The 18,164-nt window shown below is 47.2% G+C and overlaps 2 protein-coding genes across 2 annotated transcripts in view; one reads left to right on the forward strand and one right to left on the reverse strand.

The window, feature by feature from the left end:
• Nucleotides 1-194: 194 nt before the first annotated feature.
• Nucleotides 195-16,760, forward strand: LOC135819173 (uncharacterized). Its single transcript, XM_065332332.1, has 13 exons — nucleotides 195-527; nucleotides 647-725; nucleotides 1,711-1,775; nucleotides 2,917-3,086; nucleotides 4,365-4,403; nucleotides 6,569-6,702; nucleotides 7,514-7,609; nucleotides 8,395-8,438; nucleotides 10,040-10,091; nucleotides 11,124-11,216; nucleotides 12,536-12,752; nucleotides 13,408-13,530; nucleotides 15,890-16,760. The coding sequence occupies exons 1-13, from the start codon at nucleotides 487-489 to the stop codon at nucleotides 16,051-16,053; spliced, it is 1,317 nt and encodes a 438-aa protein (XP_065188404.1). The 5' UTR covers nucleotides 195-486; the 3' UTR covers nucleotides 16,054-16,760.
• The window catches only part of LOC135819172 (uncharacterized), a 49,957-nt gene continuing 48,150 nt past the window's right edge, over nucleotides 16,358-18,164 (reverse strand). Inside the window, exon 21 of the mRNA XM_065332331.1 lies at nucleotides 16,358-17,775. Within this exon, the coding sequence (XP_065188403.1) occupies nucleotides 17,659-17,775 (117 nt within the window). The 3' untranslated portion in view covers nucleotides 16,358-17,658. The remainder of the gene's footprint in view (nucleotides 17,776-18,164) is intronic.

Raw genomic sequence — 18,164 nt, forward strand, 5'->3', positions numbered from 1 at the left:
CAGGCTCTAGCTCTGTCACAGTGTGCCCGAGCTGACATTGTTGAGCATGGTTGAGAGATGAGAGCCTTGTAAATTAAAAAGTTGTTATTTTTGTGACCCAAAATGTGTGATTCGCGCCACTTGTGACACGAAAATGACAAAATCAAGGGCATGGGACGAAGATAACGACGTCGCGAGGCCATGGTGTAATTTTCTGCCAGAAATTCAGGCAGAAGTGAGAAATGTTTCAGGCCCAAACCTCTCTCTCTCTCCAAAGTAATGACTGATATGCCTCTCTCTCCCAGCAGTTGGGAGGCAGTTCGTTTTGTAGAGCGGGGCTAGCCGTTGGCCTTTCCCTACGGTCTCGACCAAGGGAAATTTCAAAATTATTTTTATTTCATTTCCGCTAATTGCCTCCTGAACCTTTTCAAAGAAGTCGACCTTGCAAGTAACAGTTTAAATTTGGGTGCTCCAGGACCACTACTACTGTGCCAAGAAGGTCATGCCATGGACGTCCTCTCCGGCAAGAAGAAGCCGCTGTGCGGAATGTAAGGACCGTCCACTTTTTCCTTTCATTTTATTTTTGTTTGTCCACTCATTGCTACTTGTCTACAGGAAATGCAGCCAGCGTTCGTAAATTTGTTCTGTGTACTTTTGTTTTCTGTAGTTGCAACGTGAAGGAGTTTCGTTATACATGTCCAAAATGCAACGTACCGTACTGCTCCGTGGACTGTTACAAGAATGAGGTATGCGCCAGCACGAGTTTGCTGGTTCTTCGTCGTGTGTGTGCGTGTGTGCGTGTGTGTGTGTGCGTGTGCGTACATGCTTTAGGGCACTAGTACATAGGCCACGGTCAGCTAAAACATGTCTGGATTTTGTACTTCGAAGTAAAAAAATTGAGAAATGACGGAACGAAAAAATGTTTTTGTCGAGCGCGTTCACGCTGCACCCATGAACCGGTGGCGATCATCTTCTCAAATTATTTCGTTCAAACACTTGTTTAACGGTCTAGTTCAAGTAGCTGGCTACCAAAGACTGTCAATGTCCGTGTCTGTAGCACTAGAGCAGCGCAGGGCCAGACGATCGCTGTCATCGGTGTGCGCTGTGCGGGTTGGTCGCGTGTTAGCTAGGCCGTGGCGGTGGGTCTGCAGAGCGACGGCGACACGTTTTTCTTCGATCTGATGTGGATGTCGGCAGCGAAACTGAATCATCCCGTCACCCCCAGTAGCGAAGAAGCCTTGTGGGCGAGGACATCAGAAGGCGAACTGGCTTACGATTTTACTTGCCGCTCAGCTCTCATGAGTCGTCTGACGCTGTCTCCGAAGCGCAGTCTCCACATCAAAAGTGTCACTGCCAGAATCAAAAGAGGATGCAGTTGACAAACCCCCGTTTCTTCATATTGCAGTTGCGTGATGTCCCCAGCTTTCTTAGTCTCAATACAGTAAGTCTACAAATGTTCGGCCCATTCAAATTTCGGCCTCCCAGGGCTAACACACATTTCGGCCCCATCAAATTTTCGGCCTGTACTGCTGTCGCCTGTATACACTGTCACACTGAACCTTGCAAAACAAAATTTCGGCCGCTACAAATTTTCGGCCAAACATGACCAGGCTGAAATAGCCGAACATTAATATGCGCCGAATATTTGTCGACTTACAGTATAGAGAATATCTGTGGTGATGTTTTGTGTTTCTGTTGGCTATCTCTCTCTCTCTCTCTCCCTCTCTGTAGTCGCATCTCAACTGCTCTGAAGAGTTCTATAAAGAGTGTGTGATGAAACAGTTAGCAGCACATCGGTACGTGGTGTCTGTCACCTTTTTTTCCTTATGTTTATCTAATTCTGTTCTGGTGGTATTCAGCATACAGAACCCATTGGTGTGTGCATGTGTGCGTGTTGCTTCATCATGTGGCTTACAGCATCATTGTGCGTGATGTGCCGTAAGCTCATACAAGCTCGAGATATTCCATCCACACAGCTGACCCGATGTCTATTCCTTGATGTGGCAGGAGAGTTGTCATTCGGCTGTACTAGTGTCCGATTCGGTAACTTTAAACACTCGTCTTAAGGCTGACCTCGGATACTGAGCCAGTGAAGAATGCACACTCGTCGGAGTACTAGTACCGTAAAGTACTGTTGATCCGCCCCCACGCCATGTCGCTTCCCAGCTGGGTTTTCGGCGGGGGGGGGGGGGGGGGGGGGAATTAGATGAAGGCTGCCAAGTGCAGTACGATGTACAACAACATAGAGGATCAGACTCAATGTGCTGGATTGTGCACATTTTCATCCTGGATTGGCAAGTATTGTGTACAGCAGTGTATGCGTCGGTTCAACATCGTATTTCGTTGTATACGCCGAAGTCGCTTCACAAGGAGAAAATCGACAGGGGGCGGGAATTAGAGAGGGGGCGGATCAACGGTACTTTACGGTACATGGGTTTATCACTTAATGGCGTGTAAGGGCACACTGACATACTCTAATTCAGGAATTTTCGGTATGAGTACAAAAGGCCAGGTTAGGTGAACAGAAATTTTAGGTTCAGAGAAGCAGTTCCCTATTGGATTATGTGTGTTAGTGTGTGTTCGGTGTGTTGAAATTTTAGGTATGAAACAGACGCACCGAAAGTACCGAAAATAAAAGTAAACCGAAAATTTGTGAAATTACAGTACATGGAGCTTGGCATGGCTCTGATGGCTGTGCTGTAATTCAATCAGTCAGTGTTTTGTGGTTAGTTTAGCCTAATAGCCATTCACTCATGTCTTCTCCTCCTTGTGTGTGTGTGTGTGTGTGTGTGTGTGTGTGTGTGTGTGTGTGTGTGTGTGTGTGTGTGTGTGTGTGTGTGTGTGTGTGTGTGTGCGCGGGCGTGTGTGTGTGTGTGTGTGCGGGCGTGTGTGTGTGTGTGTCTGTGTCTGTGCGCGTGCGTATGTGTCGGAGAGCAGAGCCGAGACAAGTGCGAGTGGCGGTGACGCGGATCTTCTGTCCTATCTCAAGACGGAGCTGGCGAAGCGAGAAGAAGATGCTTCCTTGTTTGATGGGGATGATCAGTCTGCGGCTGCTGTTCCTCCCATGGACGCTGATGGGGATGATGATGATGAGGAGGAAGAGGATGGTTAGTGGACATACGTATGTGTATGTGCATGTGTACGCACTGTACAGTGGAACTCTAATAACATGACTAGGGCTGAGTCGGGTAGCATTTTCTTCGGGTATCGGATTCGATTAGTTTTCTACGGGTAGCACGGGTACCCGATCGGGTAATGTTTCCATGGTAACACCACAATGCACCTGTTCCCTTACACACTGGCCGCTGCTGGGTAGACATGCGGCGTATTACATGAATGTGTATATGTGCACTGTACATGATGTCATCTGCGACTTCGGGTTTTCGGGTACTATTCTGTACTCGTCTACCCGAGGTCCTCACGGGTAGCACGGGTACCCGACTACCCGTGCACACCACTAAATATGACGTACATGTCCCTCCGCGGAACTTAGCATCTACTACACACACTGTTCTGTGTACTCTGGAACATGGTGCTGGGGATCACATGATATGATTTATTAGTAACGAAATGAGCCGTGAGTGCGCTATGTAGTTTGCATTGTCCATTATGACATGTGTGCAGTTGTTCTTCTCGTAATGTTGTGGTGGTGTTGTGTTGTGTTTGCTATGTCTAATGTTTCTCTCTCTCACATTGTCGTGTGGTGTAGCATCAGATGTGGTGTGCACATACATACACCTCGCATGGTCGAGTAGAACTGCTGCTGCCGCTGATGCTGAGACAATGCTCCAAAGCGACTCGTAGTGTTCTAGTTCAGAGGACTGATAGGCTAGCACCATCGTGCTGCATCAGGGTCCAGCAAACAGCACAGCACAGATTAACAACGTATGTGCACATACCTCACACATGCAGTACGTTTCAAAATAAAATGCACCCTCCGGGATCCGTGGACGTTTGCTTGCGGCGACGTTCATGTGCTTCCGGGAAGCGTGACCAGCGGGAGTTTTCGTGCGTTTTGTTTAGTAACCTACTGCCGTGTTCTTTTCATTGCGCCGTCATCGCCACTTCTCACCGACATTATCCGATTAGATGAGAGTTCTCCTGTCTGCTTACAGCCAAGTGGTGGTCTGTAGGCGACCGGGAGAGTGGCTGAGGCTTCTTGACTCTGTGTGTGTGTGTGTGACTGTGTGCGTGCGTGCGTGCGTGCGTGCGTGTGCGTGCGTGCATGCGTGCGTGTGTGAGTGTACACGAACAACCCGGGGTCCTCTTTTTGATTGTGTATTTCTGAGTATCAGTGTGCGTATGCCCACACTGTATAACTGTGTGTGTACGTGTGTGTGTACGTGTGTGTATACGTGTGTGCGTGTGCAATTGTGTTACTGCAGATCTACCACTGGATGAGCGTCTTGCAAACGTCAATCTCGGTGAGATTCTAGCGTATTGCACTCACTGCAGCGTACTACTAGAACTCGGTGCTTTTTTTGTGGAAGAGATACTGCAGTGCGTTTGTTCGTTAGGGGAAGGTGAAAAGATGTGACGAAAAAAGCGAAATAAATATTTGTTCGAGTCCTGGTGGTGACAGTCAATTTTTCTTCAGACATTTCCCGTTTGCGACTTTCCCTCGAACCAATGAATATATATTTTTTAATATCCATTATTTACGGGGAGTTTGTTAGTGTCTGTGCAAGCCACGCTCTCTCTCTCTCATTGCGCTCGAGTACCTGTACTGTCACGGGATGTAGTGTTGTATTTGAGCAGGGCCTGTACACTGTACACTGTGTGGCCTAACTCAGCACCCTAGCATAGCATGGTAAGTAACGAAGTGAGCCTTGGGTCCGTCATGTAGTTGAAAGCAGGGGATGATAAAATACTGGGAGGTGACACAAGCATGCACGACCAGGTCGACGACTGCCGCAGAAGGAGGTATTTTTCTTCTCCCTGGTTGACAGCATTGTCCATGATGATATGTGTGCAGTTGTTCTTCTCGTCATGTTGTGGTGGTGTTGTTGTGTTTGCTGTGTCTGATGTTTCTCTCTCTCACGTTGTCGTGTGGTGTAGCATCAGATGTGGTGTGCACAGACATACACCACGCATGGTCGAGTAGAACTGCCACTGATGCTGAGACAATGCTCCCAAAGCGACTCGTAGTGTTCTAGTCCAGAGGACTGATTGGGTAGGAACGATCGGTTTGATCTTGTCCTTTCATTGCTGAAGTGACCCAGCTGTGCTTGTCACCCTAACTGTACTTGCCAGCTCGTGGCGTAAATGCCAAATGTACTACCAACTGCGCACTCACAATGAGATGCCGAATTGATCTGTAACTGCACACCTGTATACACACACAAGTTCAGTCCACTCCAGGCTGCTGTTGCCTGGCATGATGTACGGTGAACGATGCTCTTCGTGGAGTTACTGTACACGTGCACGTGTGATACAACGAACACCTTAATTCTCTTTCTTTTTTCTGCATTGGTATGCCGGTACACGGGTATAGAGTGATAGGTTATCCCAATTGGGCTGTGGCAATGTATACCGACTGCTGGTATTCGTACGCAGTGGTTGTGTTGTTGATGATGATGGTGATATTGTTGGCGTGGTGTGGAAGTTGCCAATGATGAGAGTTCTTCTGTCCGCTTACGGCCAAGTGATTGTCTGTAGGCGACCGGGAGAGTAGCTGAGGCTTCTTGACTGTGTGTGTGTGTGTGTGTGTCCCCCCGACGATTATGGTCACACACGTCTTTCTTCTCTTTCTCATCTTCCTGACTTTTCTTTCATTCTCCTGGGTGGTTACCAACAGCCAGTGCATGCCGGAGTATGTGGTGTGATGTGTGTGCGTGAAAAAAATGAGAAGACCAAAAATAGGGATTCACTGGCCAGAAAAAGTCACTTCAAATAGCTGTATGGTGTAGACCAGGCTGAATAGTGACGGTCAATTCTTCAGCCTTACAAGCTGTTGAATGGTGCAATCCCAGCACAAGTTGCTATGGCTTCTGCCGTAGCATTGCTATCATCGCCTCCGGCGATGGGCGTCAAAAGGTCAAAAGGTGTGTGTGTGTGTGTGTGTGTGTGTGTGTATGTGTGTGTGTGTGTGTGTGTGTGTGTGTGTGTGTGTGTGTGTGTGTGTGTGTATGTGCATGTGTGGAAAATAAAAAAATGAAAAATAGGGATTCAGTGGCCAGAAAAAGTCACTTCAATCAGCTGTGTGGTGGATACCAGGCTAAAAATTAGTGGCGGTCAATTCATCAGCCACCGTATACGGGGTATACGGGAGTAGGAAGTATTCTTAACAAGATAGTGACTAGGTGTTGTTTCATGATGCAATGTGGCTTGTTCGCATGTTTCGAGACATCCACCTGAAAGTGTTCAATGTGTGCATTGTGTGGTGCCACACACAGCAATACCGGAAATTCTACATATGCACATGCACACAGTTGGTTGCCATTTGTAGTTGCTATGCATTGTTGCTATTCGTGGTTGGTGGGGAGATATGCAGCTCTGCTCTGTGGTCTCTCTCTCTCTCTCTCTCTCTCTCTCTCTCTCTCTCTCTCTCTCTCTCTCTCTCTCTCTCTCTCTCTCTTCGTTGGTACAGACACGGCTGATCCGGAGACTATATTACAGTGCTTGACATCGACAGAGAGAGAGGAATTTGAAAGTATCCTCCAAGATCCCGGCAAGCAAGCCGCCCTCGTCTCGTTATGGACACCGTGGTGGCAGCAACAAACAGTAAGAGAAGATGTGAAACAATGCTGTACTGTCAGCCTCCTAGCCTAGCCTAGGATTATATTCATGTACTGCAGTCTATGCACAGTTGAGTCACCGTGTATACATTGGTATGCTGTGCTTGGTGTACTCCTAGCCTGGTCGTTCTTCGGCGCTGCGTTCCTCGTACTCCTAGCCTGTTCTTCGGCGCTGCGTTCCTCGTCACCCGACTGTACTGTACCCGGTGTGAAGCCGGCCTTGTGTGTCTGAAGTGAAATTGAACCTAAGCAACAAGTAACTCGTGCACAGTGTCTCTCGTCGTTGTGTGACAACTGAACATGCTTGGATTCACCGATGATTTATAGTGCCTTCTTTCAACATAATACCTGTAGTCCTTGGGATAAGCCGCTGTTTTCTGTGTATAATATTTTTTGATTAGCTGAGGAAGCGTGAGTTTCGTAGTCTGAAGAACATGTTTTTACAGCCTCCGCTGGGACGTCAGCTACGCCATAGCTCAGTCGTGAGAGCATCGCTGGCCTCCTGGTTCGAGTCCTGGCGGTGACAGTCACTTTTTCTCTTCAGACTTTCCCGTTTGCATGTTTCCCTCGAACCAATGATTAGCTGATGATAATAGTTAATAGCTGCGTTACTGTCGGTCGCCGAAGAACTGGGGGTCAGCCTCCTAGCCTAGACCCTTCTTATTTTCATGTATTACAGTCTATGCTCAGTGGAGTCACTCTGTATGCATTGGTATGCTGTGCTTGGTGATATTCCAGCCTGGCCGTTCTTCAACGCCCGACAGTGCTGTACATGTGTATGTTGAATGTTTACACAGAAGACCCCTACGCTTCCGAAGACTTCAAGCCCAGGCAGTAATTGTCTGACTGCTGACCAGTTTTCCTCTCTACCACACTTATCACAATTAAGCAAGGTATGAAGGAAAGGGATGTAGGGTGTGCGTGTGTGTGTGTGCGTGTGTGTGTGCGTGTATGTGTGCGTTTGTGTGTGTGCGCGTGTGTGTGTGTGTGTTTGTGTGTGTGTGTGTGTGTGTGTGTGTGTGTGTGTGTGTGTGTGTGTGTGTGTGTGTGTGTGTGTGTGTGTGTGTGTGTGTGTGTGTGTGTGTGTGTGTGTGTGTGTGTGTGTGTGTGTGTGTGTGTGTGTGTGTGTGTGTGTGTGTGTGTGTGTGTGTGTGTGTGTGTGTGTGTGTGTGTGTGTGTGTGTGTGTGTGTGTGTGTGTGTGTGTGTGTGTGTGTGTGTGTGTGTGTGTGTGTGTGTGTGTGTGTGTGTGTGTGTGTGTGTGTGTGTGTGTGTGTGTGTGTGTGTGTGTGTGTGTGTGTGTGTGTGTGTGTGTGTGTGTGTGTGTGTGTGTGTGTGTGTGTGTGTGTGTGTGTGTGTGTGTGTGTGTGTGTGTGTGTGTGTGTGTGTGTGTGTGTGTGTGTGTGTGTGTGTGTGTGTGTGTGTGTGTGTGTGTGTGTGTGTGTGTGTGTGTGTGTGTGTGTGTGTGTGTGTGTGTGTGTGTGTGTGTGTGTGTGTGTGTGTGTGTGTGTGTGTGTGTGTGTGTGTGTGTGTGTGTGTGTGTGTGTGTGTGTGTGTGTGTGTGTGTGTGTGTGTGCGTGTGCGGGCATGCATGTGTGTGCACGCTACGATTGCCCGCTGCTCGCCCGATTCCGGTAATGGTACGTGCAGTGTTTGTCTTGTGTTCTGCTGTGTATTCAGGTGAACCCATCCGACTTACTGCCCTGCAATTTGGCTAACATACTGTATCCTCTCATTAATTCACTTGCTCTTGTTCAGTATTGCAGTTACCCATGTCCCCATGATGTGCATCTATAGTAATAATAACACACACACGCACGCACGCGCGCGCGCACGCGCGCGCGCGCACGCACGCACGCACGCACACACACACACACACACACACGCACACACACAGCTCGCATCTTCCCTGAACCTGTTAGACAGGAGCAGAGTCGACGCGTCTGTTAACACCTATAATCAGCTGGAAGTACGATCTAAAATCAAAATTTCCCCCTTCTTGTAGTCTTCTCTGGGCGCTGAGTCCAATCGTGTTGGTCCGACGAAGCTGAGCTGCTCACTTCATCCTGTGTCCATACTGGAACTCGTGCACTTGTCCCGTGATCGGACGAGTGTGCCCTACTAGAGAGGGATTTGTTAGGAAATTTTCACCGAAAGCGTCGCTTCGTTCTTGTAGAAGCATGAACGAAGATGTAACTCTCAGAAACTGTATTCTTGTGGACACTGAATCGACTGGTCTTGGTCCAAAGAGGCTGGGATATATTGTCCAGCCTTTCTTCCACCAACCGAGCACGGCACTACGCAGTGACAGTACCAGTGCAGTGTACAGGTGGATTTCTCACTCACTGCTCACAGTCAGTGAGTGTCTGTAGCTCTGGCTATGCCCAATGCATACTGAACTCTGCACTGTGCAGAAGACCAAGACCTTGCATTGCAGACACAGGATGATGTACCGCGCTGCTCAATGATATCCGATCATGATATGATAGTTAAGTTTGCGCCTTGTACCGTTTCTCAGCCCAGTGTTTGCAGGTCTAGGGCTGCGCAACGCCCGACGTGTACTTGAGTTTCGCGATTGGACTTCAATGAGCAGTACTGTACATTGAACGAGTCCATTGTGTGTATGCAGTACATGTACATGGTGAGCTCTTCACTTTGTGGAGTCGTACCATTTGGCTAGGCATACTCGCGACGTACGCAGCATGCTGTGTTACTGCACTCGAGTATTTCACAGCTACTACTACATGTACTAGCACACGGTGCACTGCACTGGTAGGTGGGCATGGCACGGTGGCTGGTGTACGCATCACTGTGTGACTGTGTTTGATTGGAAGTAGGGCTGGATGCTGCATCGCATGCCTGCTTGGACCAAGATCGTTCGGTTCAGCTTCCGCAGGAGCACACATCCTAGAGTTTCATCTTGGTCCGAGTGTATACGAGAATGAAATGGCGCACCCGGTGAAATTCTCCACACAAATCCCTTTGAAGCAGGGCACGCAGGTTCGATTTCGGGGGAAGTGTGAGCGTTCGAGTGGGAATATTTTTGCCTGTTTCATCTGTTTATTACCAATGTACTTGTTCTGTTTTCTGTTTTTTTTTCTTGAGTCTATCAGCATGCGCACTGAGATAGAGGGAGTTGATTTTTAGAGAGAGGAAGTTTCCTTTTACTTGTGCAATGTTGTCTTTGCTTCTGGAGTGAATTGTAATCCTTTTCTTTGACTTCTGTGGAAATAAATAACCCTAGGTAATCCTGCAAGTAAGCATGTCAACAGGTGTATAGTCTTCCTTGACTAGTGTACACGTTGCTGCTGCTGTTGCTGCTCAGTATGGCGTACTGCTGTTCACTGCGCCTCTACAATGGTGATCTTGACGTTGACGTGAGTGTACTGCCCCCCCCCCTCTCTCTGTATTTCTCTCTCCCTCTCTCTCTCTATCTCTTTATCTCTCTCTCTTTATCTCTCTCTTTATCTCTCTCTCTCTCTCTCTCTCTCTCTCTCTCTCTCTCTCTCTCTCTCTCTCTCTCTCTCTCTCTCTCTCTCTCTCTCTCTCTCTCTCTCTCTCTCTCTCTCTCTCTCTCTCTCTCTCTCTCTCTCTCTCTCTCTCTCTCTCTCTCTCTCTCTCTCTCTCTCTCTCTCTCTCTCTCTCTCTCTCTCTCTCTCTCTCTCTCTCTCTCTCTCTCTCTCTCTCTCTCTCTCTCTCTCCACACACAGACACCCACACGATGTGCACCCCACATTTACCCCACATGATGTGCACCCCACATTTAGAGGAAAGTTCGTGCAATTTTGATATATCTGGGGTATAATGCATGCAAATTCCTCCCCGAATTGGGTATTTTCTATCAAGCCATCCAATTGTTTAATCTGTTGTATGTATGATGGGAGTAACGAAACAGGAAACACCCACCTTTCATATGGGACAACTGGAGGATCATAATTATCGGTACATTTATATTTGTACTCAGATGGAGAGCCAATGTTTAATTTATACAAAAGAGAAAGACCAAGGAACTACAAGTTACGCTATACTGTCCACTAACACCACCAGTTACTAAACGATCAGCTCATGCGATAAGATTGCACGACACTGACCGACGGTACTGACGTTCTACAACTAACTGGCTAACAGCTCTAGCACATCTTGGATGCGCACTCGTTTAGTAACTAGTGGTGTTAGTGGACAGTATAGCGTAACTTGTAGTTCCTTGGTCTTTCTCTTTTGTATAAATTTATAATAATATTATAATATATTATATTATTTGTATGATGGTATGTGTGTTTACATGCCTAGTTGTTGGTGTCGTGTGTGTGTGGGTTTATGTTTGTGTGTGCGCGTGTACGTGTGTGTCTGTTTGTGCGTGTTGTGTGTGTGTGTGTGTGTGTGTGTGTGTGTGCGTGTGTTGAAAACAGTGTGTATTGGAAGTATGTTCCGTCCTCTCTAGGAATGCTGTGTTCGACACGGTGGAGGATGCCATTGTCAACGCTATCTCCACGTGTACTCAGGTAAGCGAACGTCTCTCGTGTATAATAACAAGCTTTAGATTTCCCTAGGATAAGCGTACTTGCAGTTGGAGCGTTCAACAGATCTGTAATTTCGAAGAAGAAAGAGGACCAAAGAGCTACAAGTTGCGCTATAATATCCACTAACACCACCAGTTACTTTACAATCAGCTCATGCGATAACATTGCACGACACTGACCAACGGTACTGACGCTCTACGCTTAACTGGCAATCAGCTCTAGCGCGCTCCAACAGCCTTCCAGCTTGGAAGGTTCTAAGTTATAGAAGTAACATGAGGAGGGCGTGTCTTGGTTGCGCTCACCTTCCCCATCCTTGTGTTATTTCTATAACTTAATAGAACCTTCTAAGCTGGAAGGCTGTTGGAGTGCGCATCTAAGACGTGCAAGAGCTGATTTACAGTTAAGCGTAGAGCGTCAGTACCGTTGGTCAGTGTCGTGCAATGTTATCGCATGAGCTGATTGTAAAGTAACTCGTGGTGTTAGTGGATATTATAGCGTAACTTGTAGTTCCTTGGTCCTTCTCTTCTCTTTCTTCTTAGAAATAATTACTAATCCTTGGTTCTCCACCCGAGTCTAAACTATGTAGATCTGTAATTCACCAAAAAAATTCTGTTTTCAGTACTTTCGATACATCTGTTTCATACCAAACAATTCAGTAACCGAACAAACACTAACACATAATACTAGTACACTGGTAATCCAGTATGGAATTGCTTCTCTGGACCTAAAATTTCTGTTCAACCAACCTGGCCTTTTGCCCTCATGCCTAGAATTTCTGAAATTCGAGTACCCTGACTCTGTGTGCCAGCAGCCTTACCCTTGTCTGTTTACTATGATATGATGAGGGCCTACCATTGTTTTGTATTTCAGGCCGGTTTCTCGAGTTCAGGCTGGTTTCTCGAGTTCAGGCTGGTTTCTCGAGTTCAGGCTGGTTTCTTGAATTCAGGCCGGTTTCTCGAGTTCAGGCTGGTTTCTTGAATTCAGGCCGGTTTCTCGAGTTCAGGCCGGTTTCTTGAATTCAGGCAGGTTTCTCAAGCTCTATCCGTACTTGTAGAGTTGTAGGAGTACGGGTTTGGTGCAGCGGTCCAGTAGGCAATTGGAGCATCTTTCCTGGACTCCTTCTGGGCTTCTGCCCAGTTCCTGGTGAAAGCGGAAGACAAATTTGATTGTACGTGTGTGTATCTGTGTGTGTATCTGTGTGTGTGTGTGTGTGTGTGTGTGTGTGAGTGTGTGTGTGTGTGTGTGTGTGTGTGTGTGTGTGTGTGTGTGTGTGCCTGCCTGGTTGCGTGTGTCCCTCACAGTCGTGTAGACTGTCACTATCACTAGGTTTCTGCTCCACTGTTGCACACGACGTGCTGTGTATCCTTACGGCGGCCAAACGGCCAGTGGCGGAACTCGACGTCATCTCAGCACCGCTCTACGCTCTGGCACACTTGTACAATGCATTGCTCGTGGAGCGTGACACAGCCAAGGCTGACTGGCGCAAATGTCCAAAGTCTGATGATACCCGCAGTAAAGGTAAGGGCGATAAGAGGATGGCTTTATTCCAAGTGTAACATAATCCCAACTGTCTTCATATGGTCTATGTAACACTGAAATAAGGACGATTTGTTAGCTGCAAAGAGGATATGGAAAGCCCGGCGTATTGAGCACTGTGTGAAGAGCTGGGAGTCGTACAAACCTGGGTATTGAGCACTGTTTACAACCTCGGGTGTTGAGCATCATGTGAGCAGCAGGGAGTATAGTCCGTCCAGCTTTTTATACACGCCTTATCTTTAAAGACGGGTGATTGGCACGCCGACTGCATGCTTTTCTATAGCTGTATGTAGATATGTCTTATTTCAAATACACATGTACCGGTACCTGTGACCAGCTGTTGCATCACTCATTTGCATCGACGCAGCTCGGAGAACCGACGTCCACCGGCACAGGTTCTTTCTTGGAGCCCCTACTCTTCCCATTGTGTTGTCCTGCTGCTTCTCTCCCCTCTAAGTACGAGTAGGTTGTGTCTTTAGTGAAAAAAAGAAAGAAAAAAAGTCTGAGCTTCATGCTCAGGCAATTGTGCTCTGCCGTTGCGGCATCCAGGCACTGCCAGTACACCGGGTGCATCCGCTTTTGTGTCTTTGTCGTATTCCGTGTTGTCTGTCTGCCCACTCCGCCGTCGTCTTTCCAGATCTCAAGTCGCGTTATGATCGGTTACGTCGTATTCCTGACAAGCTCTACTTCAGCCTAGTGTGGGCCAAGTCATCGTATCGTGACTGGCGCTTGCTCTCAGACAGTGTACAAGCACAGGCAGGTTAGTGGGAAACTTAGGAAGTGCCGCGGTTTACGGAGTATAAGCCGCACTTAAAACAACCATCATCTGCGCCTTGATCCTTCAGGGTGGTGGCGTTCCCACGGCGGATGCGGAAAACTCGGCTTCTTCCCGAGTCTCACGCGAACCGGGAATTATGTTTAAAACAAACCTGTAATTCACCTGCAAAAACGTCTAAGCTGCGCCTTAGACTACGATGGACGAATTAATGGTGGTAAATAGGGTAGATGTCTGTATTTCGTGGCAAAAAAAAATGAGGGTGCAGCTTATACTCCGGAAAATCCATTAGTAGCTCCACCGGGCTTCCTCTTTTGTCTGTCTGTACGTAGGCATCTTAGGGCTTTGTCAAGTGCGGTCCTACAATGTCCTATACTCCATCTCCGGGCACGTACTGTAAGTGTACAAATTTTCCACCCATTCAAATTTCGGCCTCCCAGGGCTAACACACATTTCGGCCGCATCAAATTTTCGGCCTCTATCACACTGAACCTTGCAAAACAAATTTTCGGTCAAACATGACCTGGCCGAAAATAGCTGAAAATAAATATGCGTCGAACATTTGTTCACTTAAGAGTGCTCTGAGCGCGAGAAACACGGCTAGCTTTGCACTTAGACATTCCATGCAGGGAACACGATAACGGTCGGACATCGGACATTTTCCGACCATTTTCGATTCAAATTTGGCGCTTTTTTACTTGAACGGACAATCTGTCCGACCGAAATAATTGAATAACGTCGCTGGGAAAGAGAACGACTGAGGATAGTGGCGCTCTGCCTGGGAAGAAGTCTCAAGAAGTTTGAGCAGCAACCTGTGACAAGAGGATTTTGCAGCATGACAGGGAGCTGTCCACTTCAGCGTAGCTCCAGTTTGAGCGTAGCAAACGATCAAGAAGGAGTTTTGATTCTTTTGAAATAAAAAATTCTCGCTTCCTAGTGAAGCTATGAACTATTCCGCGACGCGCTTGTACGATCCGAAAAATTGAAAACGTCCGTGTTCCAGGGGAAACGAGGCGTCCGAAATGTGCGAGCTTGCGATATGCCTCTATCGAAAGGAGCAGTCTTCTGGCAACCCAGTCAAGTACGCTCCTGTCGCACAGGCGCTGTGCAAGACCGATGAAGCAGCAGCAGCGAAAGTTAGTCATAAATTCAACGTCGCGTAGAATCTACCTGCTGTGCAAAGAGCACATCACGTTTGCAAAGATGGGAGTCTTCAGCCAACACGAGTACTCGTAGTGACATGGTGCCGATCTTGGAGCTGGCAACAAGAACGGGCAAGCAGATGCCCACTTTGTCTTTTGCTGACTTCATAAAAATCACGTTGTCGCAGAAAAACCATCTCAAATCCGATGTGTGCAGAAACACTGCAAGTCTGCATGCTCACAGTCGACTAGTCACACAGTCCGAGTTACTAGTACTGTGTTTGCTGCACAATGCACAGAGATTTGAATCAGTGTTGCATCTACTTGAGATCTGTGTGATGTGACTTGTAGCACCGCACTGTACTACCTATGTACTCTTGGTAGCATGTACATGTGTAATGTGGTCGTGTACGTGCATGAAAGTGGTGAAAAAATAAGAGTCCCAGACATGTACAGTGCTGGCAACTCAACTCCGATCCCCTGGGCGGTGGGTTCACATTCTAGCGGTCTCTGTTTCGTAATTTTACCATCCCGTGTTGGGTCTTTGCGATGTGAGCGCACCGCCCAGGGGGTCGGATTTCAGTTGCCAGCACCGTGTACTTGTATCGCAAAATCTGCCAAATCACAGTGTCCGGCCATGTCCGACCGTTTCCAGAAGTGGCAGGACATTGTGTCAGAGCAATTTCGAAATCTTATCGTGTTCCCTCCCATGCTAGTGCAAGCTAGTGTTGTCGTACAGCTATACGTACAGTACTGTCTAGACAGGCTGAAGAACTGGGGTTTAGCGTCCTAGTAGCCTAGTCCGTTGTTATTTATTCGTGTAGAACTGTGTCTATACTGCTCAGTCAGTCTCCATGTACATAGCGGGTATCCTAGGCATGGTAAAAGTCTAGCATGTTTTTGTTCGGAACCCGACAGAACTGTATGGGGTCATGGCTTCCCGTCTGCCCCCCCCCCCCCCCTGGCAACCAGCTTGTCAGATATTGTAGGACGGAAATCTAAGCATTAGAACACATCACGCACCGTGACACAAACCTGTGACTCCTCGGTATTAGTACACTACACACAGTCACACACGCACACGCACACACACAAACACGCGCGCACGCACGCACCCATACACATGCACGCACCCACACACGCACACAATCCTGTACTTCTCTTATGCCATGTTCTTGTTTGGCCTCGTCCTTTCATTGCAGATGATTTAGCAATGCGTGTTGCTGAGGCTGAGGAGCAGAAAGGACTAGCCACCGCCAGCAGGCATTTTGCTCAGGAATCCAGTCGTCGCGGAGGAAATCAGACACCCGCGAATACATCAACACCTGTTCTCATTCAAGAAACCGGTCAGGATTCCACAAACTGACCCTTAAATTCACCAAACCCAGCAGATTGTTCCAAAAACCAGGCCAAGTTCACAAGTTGACCCACCTGTCTTTATTCAAGAAACCAGCCTGAACGCAAGAAACCAGCCTGAACGCAAGAAACCAGCCTGAACGCAAGAAACCAGCCCAAACTCTAGAAACTGGCCTGAATTCAAGAAACCAGCCTGAATGCAAGAAACCAGCCCAAACTCTAGAAACCAGCTTGAATGCAAGAAACCGGCCTAAACTTCAGACAACTAGCCTTAGTTACCTGCAAACTCCATGCTCATATCAACCACAGACCACTCCATAAGAATCTTTTCTTGAGTGTTGATAATAATAATACTCATTCTGTATGCATTGCCAGAAAAGAAAACTTTGCATGAAAAAGCAAACACATGAATACTGTACAAACTTCCTGGTAGTTTGTCAAACCTTTCTTGGACTGCTCATTTTAGCTTTGGCAATTTGAACATCATAATAATGATAATTAGGGGTACAAGTATATTAAAAATATGCTGCAAATTATAAGAAAAAAGCCTGGGCATAAGTAAAATTTAAAACTTGACAAACAATTTTACTGATTTTTAGGCAGTGAAAATTTGCATTATAGGGTTTTCAGTTTCAAAACTTGAAATTTTCATCAAGAATCTTTGCAAATGTATATGAATAGTCCATGAAATTCAATACGTATGACATCAAAATCCTATTATATAGTTGAAGGTGTGAATTGAAAATGGTGGGTGAAATCGCTGGGTTACATTCAGCGTGAAAAAAAAGCGTGAATTCACTGGTTAGAAAGGTGTGAACATCTCAACACCCAGTGGTATGAAAAAGAGAGGAAAAGAAAACTGAGGTGCGAAATGACGTCAAATGCCACACCGAGGTGTGAAGAAGGTCAAAGGTCACCCGGACGTGTCACATAGAGAGGTCAAAGGTCTCACACCTAATGTGAAATAGAGGTCAAAGGTCACTCCAAAACGTGAAATAGAGGTCAAAGGTCACCCAGACACGTGAAAAGAGGTCAAAGGTCACCCAGACGTGTGAAGTAGAGGTCAAAGGTCACCCGGAGGTGTGAAATGGACATCAAAAGCACCCTAGTGCAGATTTCAGGTGCGATAATGCCTAGTAAATTTACTACTACTACTACCTTGCTTGTCACTAGGATTCTCAAAATGCAGGTACCAGCCCTGTCAAGATCTATCACTAGTGAGTGGAGGAGTATGCTTGCCTACTACTAGACTACATGCAGGGTGGGTGAGAAGCAAGAATGAAGGCATGAGTAGCAGTTCAGGAATGCACAAAAAGAATTGCAAACTCCTCTGCACGGAGAGGCCTAAGAATGCATCAGACAAATTTTGTCAGTAGCAAAGCAGCATGTGGAACAGTATAAATAGGTTAGACATGTGGTGGGGATGTGGGTTAGCAATACCTGTGTGGGTTCCGTGGGCTGTATGGGATAGGTGGGTTGGTGGGAGAGGTCACACCTACTGTAGCTGTTTCAGCCCGGGACTGCTGTTGCTGGTGTGTATCCGAGCTCCTGGTGCTACTGGTGGTGCTGGTGGCAGTGGTAATGAAGCTGTTGCTGTGTGCACATGTTTCTGCTCCTACTGTCCACCAGCGAATGTGTCCTCGATCTTCCATGTTGTCTGGCGTGTCTCTCGATTGTAGTAGTAGGTGCGTCCCTGTGTGTTCTTTGTGGCCTTCCAGCCTGCACCTGGCTCCTGTTTGCAGCCAAAGAGAAACAAAAAACAGCGACGATGACAGTAGTGGCAGCAGGGATGAATTTATCCGGTATTGCAGTTGTATACTCAAAATCAATCTACTGCTACTCAAAAATCACAGTGACACGCAGAAAACTGCCATACATACATGTATGTACATGTATGTATATGTACATACATGTACATACATGTACTGGCTATCATGTACTGGCTATCCATGCTTTTCGTACCTTAGGCTGCAACCACACTAGGTACAAAATCACGTACAAACTGCATTACAGTAGAAATCGTCATGCCGACGCGTGCGAAATGCAAAATGCGCTTTGTAGGTTTTCAGCAACTGGCGCACCCCTGTAGAAAGCCACGTTTGTCGTTTTCGTCGTTTTCGC

Source organism: Sycon ciliatum, chromosome 6 (genome assembly GCF_964019385.1).
Source record: "Sycon ciliatum chromosome 6, ocSycCili1.1, whole genome shotgun sequence".
In the NCBI taxonomy this organism is placed as follows: Eukaryota; Metazoa; Porifera; class Calcarea; order Leucosolenida; family Sycettidae; genus Sycon; species Sycon ciliatum.